At 55.3% G+C, this 6,593-nt stretch overlaps 3 protein-coding genes across 3 annotated transcripts; all 3 read right to left on the bottom strand.

Annotated features, from left to right (window-relative positions):
- Positions 1-239: 239 nt before the first annotated feature.
- Positions 240-1,460, bottom strand: DQ04_09351020 (hypothetical protein; the record flags this gene model as incomplete). Its single annotated transcript, XM_009315910.1, has 1 exon — positions 240-1,460. The coding sequence occupies one exon, from the start codon at positions 1,458-1,460 to the stop codon at positions 240-242; it is 1,221 nt and encodes a 406-aa protein (XP_009314185.1).
- A 776-nt stretch (positions 1,461-2,236) lies between these two features.
- DQ04_09351010 (putative dynein intermediate chain) lies at positions 2,237-4,771 on the bottom strand (the record flags this gene model as incomplete). The annotated part of the gene is made up of 1 exon (XM_009315909.1): positions 2,237-4,771. One exon carries the CDS (start codon positions 4,769-4,771, stop codon positions 2,237-2,239), a length of 2,535 nt encoding a protein of 844 aa, XP_009314184.1.
- Positions 4,772-5,147: 376 nt separating this feature from the next.
- On the bottom strand, positions 5,148-6,068 carry DQ04_09351000 (signal recognition particle receptor subunit beta; the record flags this gene model as incomplete). The annotated part of the gene is made up of 1 exon (XM_009315908.1): positions 5,148-6,068. One exon carries the CDS (start codon positions 6,066-6,068, stop codon positions 5,148-5,150), a length of 921 nt encoding a protein of 306 aa, XP_009314183.1.
- Positions 6,069-6,593: the final 525 nt, after the last annotated feature.

The raw sequence follows: 6,593 nt of genomic DNA, 5'->3' as shown, positions 1-6,593 counted from the left end.
CAGCAGCTACAACCACCACCAAGGCAAGAGCGAAAAGCAAGAAAACCCCGGAAACAGCACAAACAACAGAAGAAAGTGGCGTGTGTGTATGTAAGTGTAAGTCTGTGTGGGCGTGCTGCACACAAACAACAACAAAAAAGAAGCACACACGAAAACAAACACACACCCATACACACGAATAGATCACAGCGGCTATTCTCCCAACCGAACTTCCCTCTCGCGTAAATATCTAACTTACATCAACTTATCTGTTTTCCCTTTTTCCTTCGGCGCTGACTACTGGTGCCTGGTCGCGAGCTGCCCCTCGACGACGGTGAAACAGGCGGAGGCATGCCCATGACGTTATTGTCATTCTGCGTGTAGTACTGCTGCCGCTGAATGAGCTCCATTGAACGAGATGTGCTGTTGGTGCGGTTATGTATGGGGCTCAACGCGAGAGAGGGCGGAATAGCCCCTTCCACCGTGGATTGATTGATCGGCTGCAGCTTGTGTCTGCGGTCATGCTGCTTGATGGCGTTGTCGATGCTGCCGCTAAGGGCTCCCACAACAATTCCACGCGCCGCTGCTGCCTCTCGCGGCACACATCGCGCAAGACCCTTCACAGCGCACTCGGAGCATATTGCACTGTCACTCATGACCTGAAAGTAAGCGTCAACGATGTCGTTGCGGCCACATAACTTGCAACGGATGCACTGGGGGTGAAAAAAGAGTTTTCCTGCTGGAACACGTGCAATGGGATCAACAGGGGCGCCACACTGTGCACATGCTACATTTATGTTTTCCACCACGTGGACAGGCCCCATGTAGTTGGGTGAGACACCGTTGCGCAGGCGAAACGCCATGCTTTCCTCTTTCGTTGTCATGTTGTTGGCGTTATAAAGCGGCGTGAGTGTACCGGTTGGGATGGCACGCCGCTGCGTGGTGGAGCGCGGACGCTGGGCGACAGGTAAACGGCTTTGCGGCGCCAGCTTCGGCGGATCAATGTTAAGGGCCGAAGATGATTTTCGCCTTGTCATCAACGAGGGTGGCGCCCCTTTCTTCGGTTCTGAACCTCTTTCCTTTATCGGTGTCATCGTTGCATTCGTTGGCGATGGTGGTAGTGATGTTTTTGGTGGCGGCAGTGTTGTCGACATTTGCATCGGACGCTCGGTGATGCTGACATTTTCTTCTAGGCCTTCCCTCGTGGCGACGCTTTCGGCGCGGCTGTATGGACCTGAGCCTGCGTTACGCAGCGGGCCCACCTGTGTGCTGTCATCTCCCTCCGTGCTCTCAGCACCCTGCTGGTATCCTGACGGCGAGTCCTCCTCGCCCTCCAGCTGCGCTGGCGCAGTGGCGGCCTCCCCGGCAGCTGCGTCGCCGCCACCATCCTCGTGCACGGCCTCCTCCAACGGCTGTGGTGCGGCGTCTGCCGGGGCCTCGGCTAGCAGCGGCGCGTCTTCGTTGTTGGCATTGTCGGACATCACCTTGGCGACAACACTCTACCGGTTAACGCTGGATATATATTTTTTGTGTGTAGATATCTATTCTCTTTGACTCGCTTCCACCGTTTAAAGACGTAGCCTGCGTTATCAATCCCTTTTGCTCTTTTCTTCTGCCTGTGTGCCGTGCTACAGATTGCAGGCTTGAGAGACACTATTCTAGCGTAGTGGAAAGCAAAAAAAAAAGCGGATTTGGTGCAAATCAGATTAAACTGCATGACAAACAGACAACCATGCTGCGTCTTACAGAATACGCATGATTATAGTTTGATTTTTTTTTTTGCTTCTTTCTCGTCATGAATAATTCTCTTATGTACATCGAAACCACGCGTCCTGGGGACACACACAAGGGAAGTGGAGGAGATCTTGTACCAACTGCACTCGGTTGTCGCTTTCCTTCTCCCGGAATTGCCGCCACCGATCTTCCTACCATTGTTGTTGCACTCCCTTGGACAAACAACCTTCTCCCCTTCTTTCTTCCTTGCTATTTCTTTGATCTTGATGCTGTATGGTTCCCCGTCCACACACACACACACACACACACACACACACACTTTACCTTCTAACATCTTGAATAACAGTAATCATCATCCTTATTCTTTGTCCTGCCNAACCTTCTCCCCTTCTTTCTTCCTTGCTATTTCTTTGATCTTGATGCTGTATGGTTCCCCGTCCACACACACACACACACACACACACTTTACCTTCTAACATCTTGAATAACAGTAATCATCATCCTTATTCTTTGTCCTGCCGCTCTATGAGATCGCTTTGCGTATAGCTTCTTCCAGTTCATTCTCCTGCTCATCCACAGTCATGTGCATGGTGGTGTAGCACGGTGCGAGGAGGCGGAAGACCGTCACATCGCCCTTCTCGTCACCAACTACCACTACCGCCGCCTCCTGCTCGGCGAAGAGCACATTCGCCAGCCGTCGTTGGTCCAAGTACTGTACGCGCGAGCGGGGGTGAATGGCGTCAGTGATAGACCACACCTCCACGTTGCCTTGGGCCGTCACGGTGGCGAAGGTAGTGGAGTTCGTGTAGGACCACGCCACATCCTGCACAGCGTTCTGGTTGGGGCTGTCAAAAGTGAGCAGCTGTGCCGACTGCCCGAGGCGGTACAGACGCGAGCTCCAGTCGGCAGAACATGTAAGGAAGTAGTTGTCACTGTACGGCGACCACCTCACACGGTAGACAAGCTCCGAGTGTGGTGCATAATCTAACTCGTAATTCTCCGTTTGACTCTTGTTGCACTGATGTAGTGACCCGTCTTCAGTACCGACCACGTAAATGGTGCCATCTGCCGGTGAGACGTCAAGGCACATGCCTCCACATTGTCGCGAGAAGAGTGCGTCACGCTTGCGCCGCTGTCCACTGGCACCACCACTGCGCTTCCCACCGTCATCGGCGAAGGCCGACTCGCCCGCGGCGCCGTGCTGCCGCTTAAGCGTCATTAGGTCAGGCGCCACACGCTCAATAGTTTTACCGACTGACCACTGCACGACACGACCGTCGCCAGAAATGGATATTAGGAACTCGCCACGCTCCTTCCCGCGCGCCACCCATTTGAGCTCCCACACCGCCCCGGTGTGCTGCCCACTTGTCAGAGTCGTCTTGATGGCCGGTGTGTTCGTCTCCTTCTGGATGTCGTAGATGACAATACTGCCGTCCGTGTCGCCAACAGCAAGGAGGCTTGGGTGCTCGTATGAGAAGGCCACCGACGACACACCCGCTTCCACAGGGAGCTGAATGACGCGCTCCGGCGCCAGCGGATTCTTCAGCGACCAGCAGCACACAATGCCGCCTGTGGAAGATTTGGGTGCTTCTGCAACTTGTGCGCTATCACTGCGGAGAGCGCTGTAACCAACCGCAAGGATGTCCGTTTCTTTACAGTTCCATGCCATGCACGTGACTGCACGGTTTTTAGTGAGCGGTGAACGGAATGTCCACAATCCCTTGATGTCCTCTGACAACTTCAGTGGGGGTAGGTCTGCCTTGACGACGGCTGCTACAACGGCCGCAACCTCCAGGCCGTCCTGCACTGCCTCCGTTACCACCGGTACTGTACCTGTTGAAGCGTCTATGTCCTCGGTGCTGCCCATTTGTTTTTTCTCGGGTGGCTGCGGAACACGGCGTGCGTTGGGGTCCATCGTGATGCCCCTATACGACAGCTGCACCTCCTCCATTGTGTTCTGTACCACTGCCCGCTCCATCACACGCAGGGTTGATAGCAACGAATCAGCGAACATCCAAGAAAATGCCGAGTGTGCAGCGCTGCGGCTGCTCTGCTCTGCAGTTGTCTCAGAGATCATGTCCTTTTCCGCGGCTGAGGCTGTTTCCACAATCTCGTCATCCTCCTCGTCGCCAACCTCCTCCTGGTCGAGTTCCTCCGCCTGGTCCGCGGCGAGGACAGCGAACTGGTCGCGGAGCATCCACGGTGTCACCTGAAGCGCGCCCGCATTCTTTTTGCGCGGCGGGCGAATCGCACAGTGGATAGACTTCTTTGGCGCCACAAACGTCCACGAGCCCTTCTCGTGAAATCGCGTTCCCTCATCCACACGCTTCGCTTCTACCAGCTCCGCGTAGGCCGCATTCCGCTCCTGCACCTTTGCCACATCTTCTTTGCGCTCATTGGGCACAATCTCGTCCTGGTGCGTGTAGAGCATGATGGTCGGGGTCTCGGCGAGTACGACAGACGTTTTGGCGTCGAGCCACTGGCGCCGCTCCTCGCGTGTGTACACGCGCGGCTTCGCAGCAGCGGCACTGCCGTCACTTACCCCCAGCAATGAACCCGTACGCGGCGCGCCCTGCATGGGGGCGAAGCTGGACCCCATCGACACGCCCGAGCCGCGCCTGTCAACAGAAACGCTGGTGAGCGACGACGAGGCGGTGAGGAAGCCTATCTGCGACGGGCTGCCGGGGGACATGTTTGACGCAAGGCCAATCTGGTCGAGCGAGCTGTTGAGAATCGATGAGTGAAAGAGGGAGCTGCTCTCCACTGGCAGCATCCCGCTGATGGAGCTCCCGCCCTGGCGGCTGTCGCGCGGCACGCCATTGCTGCTGCCTCGCTTCTGCAGCGGCACCGGCGTGCGATCGACGCCGTTGTCGAGTACATGGATGGTCGCCTCGATGTCTTGACGCAATTCGGGTGAGCGACGACGCGCCTCGCCCTTTGTTCGGCGTGAGCGGGAGCTGCGGTGTATGCTCGCACTGCTCTGGCCCGCCTTGGACTGCAGCGTCGAGGAATGCACCGGCCCTTTGGACGCCGCGTCACTCGAACTCTGCTTGTTCATGAACAATAGCAACTTATTTCTACACCTTGGCCTTGTGCCTGTTTTTTTCCGTCCCCTTTGTTAATACTTATTCTCGTTACTGCTTTTCTATCACAGCAGCGCCGATGTGAGCGTGTAGCTGCAGCACAGACAGACAAAGGAGGCGTCCATAGATAGAAAGGGCGATGTATGGATCAAATACAAATAGAGGAACCATTTATTGAAAGATATATAGGAAAAGGAGAGAGCGAGAGAGAGTGTGTATATATATATATATATATAAGTGGACCCCCGTAGGGCTGCATATGCCGCACATCACGCATAGATACACAAATGGAAGCACACACAAACACACACTTACACCGACAGGCAGAGGCTGGCGCTCACCCTGACGTTGCTACAGGTCGCCCTCCGCAAAATCCCGAACGGGGTTGACGTTGAACGGGTGCTGCCCGGGCTCCGCCAAGGAGGAGACGTCCGCAAACTGCACAGGAACAGGGAATGCGTCAAAGGAGAACTTGCCCGATTCCCCAAGAAACAACTCGTGTGCGTAACCACCGTTGCTGCCGCCTGCCTTGTGCGCCTTGCGCCCCACCGCAACACCCGCGGAGTTGACGATGCTGTCGATGCTCTGAACGCCGCCGCGCCGTGTGGCGACGCAGCGAGTAATCTCCGCCTCAAGCAGCTTACGCACAGCCTTGGCGGAGTAACTCGTCAGCTCGTCGCGCTTCGTACACGCCACGAGGACGCGCTGCACACCGTAGAACTCTGGCGATGTAACAACGGACACGACGAGCTCAGCAAGTGCCTGCGCACCCTCGTGGCGGTCATCCTGTATAGTCACAGCATCAACGACAAACACGACATCCCTTGCATTCTCCAGCGCGGGGGCGAGCGACTCACGCAGTCGCCGGTGCCCCGGAAAATCCACGACCACAATGTTGGAATTTGCCGCAGCAACAGATGGTGAATATGCCGAACTGTCATCAACGCCGCTGCCTTCTGCTAAACGCTCTGCCATGGCAGCACGGTTGGGCTGCATACTTGTTCGAGCGGAGATCCGCTTATTCGCCACCAGTTGCGCGAATAGCGTCGTCTTGCCACTGCCACACAAGCCCAGGAGCAGAAGCGTGTGGCGGTGGCGTCCAGAGATGCCAGTAACGCTCCACAAGCGCTGAGCAATGAAGCGACCAAAGATGAGGGCAATAAAGAGAGTCACCAGAAAAATAAACACGTTTGTATTGCTGCTACTGCTATCGATGCTCACATTGCCAGTGCTGCTCTCATTTCCAGGAGTCGCCGCACCCTCACCCAGCATAGGCACCCTTCTGATTCGATTGCACACTCACCTAACTCTCACAATTGCGTGCCTCACCTTTCTATTTAATTTAAACCTTAAAAAGAACGTTAACGGAGACAAAACAAATATGCCGTCGAGCTTCATACGCATTCGTGCCCCACCCTTCACACAAAACGATTACATAAGCCAAAAAAAGGTGTCACGTGTCCGCTTAGTTCTTAAGAAATCTGTTTACGCCCGGCGCAATTTAGATTCCGAGACAAAAAAAATCAACGCATGCTTTATTTACGAAGTGAATCAATTACGGGCGACGCACACACCCGAGGAGAGATCAAAGCGCACAGAAAACGAAAACAAAGAGAGGCGAGAGCGACACGCCCCGCGGCCGGGCAGCCGCACGCTGTTAGTGTATACGCATAATTATATAAAACCACAGGTATGTGTGTATCGGTGTCTCTTAGTGGGTGCCGGCACATTCCAGTGCATGCACCGTCACCGTCGGTGGGCGGGCAAAGGGCAAGACGGCGCAACCCGCGAGCGCAC

The sequence above is a fragment of the Trypanosoma grayi genome, assembly GCF_000691245.1.
Source record: "Trypanosoma grayi strain ANR4 Tgr_935_V1, whole genome shotgun sequence".
NCBI lineage: Eukaryota > Euglenozoa > Kinetoplastea > Trypanosomatida > Trypanosomatidae > Trypanosoma > Trypanosoma grayi.
Note: the sequence above shows the minus strand (reverse complement) of the source record. Positions and strands in the feature narration are given on the sequence as shown.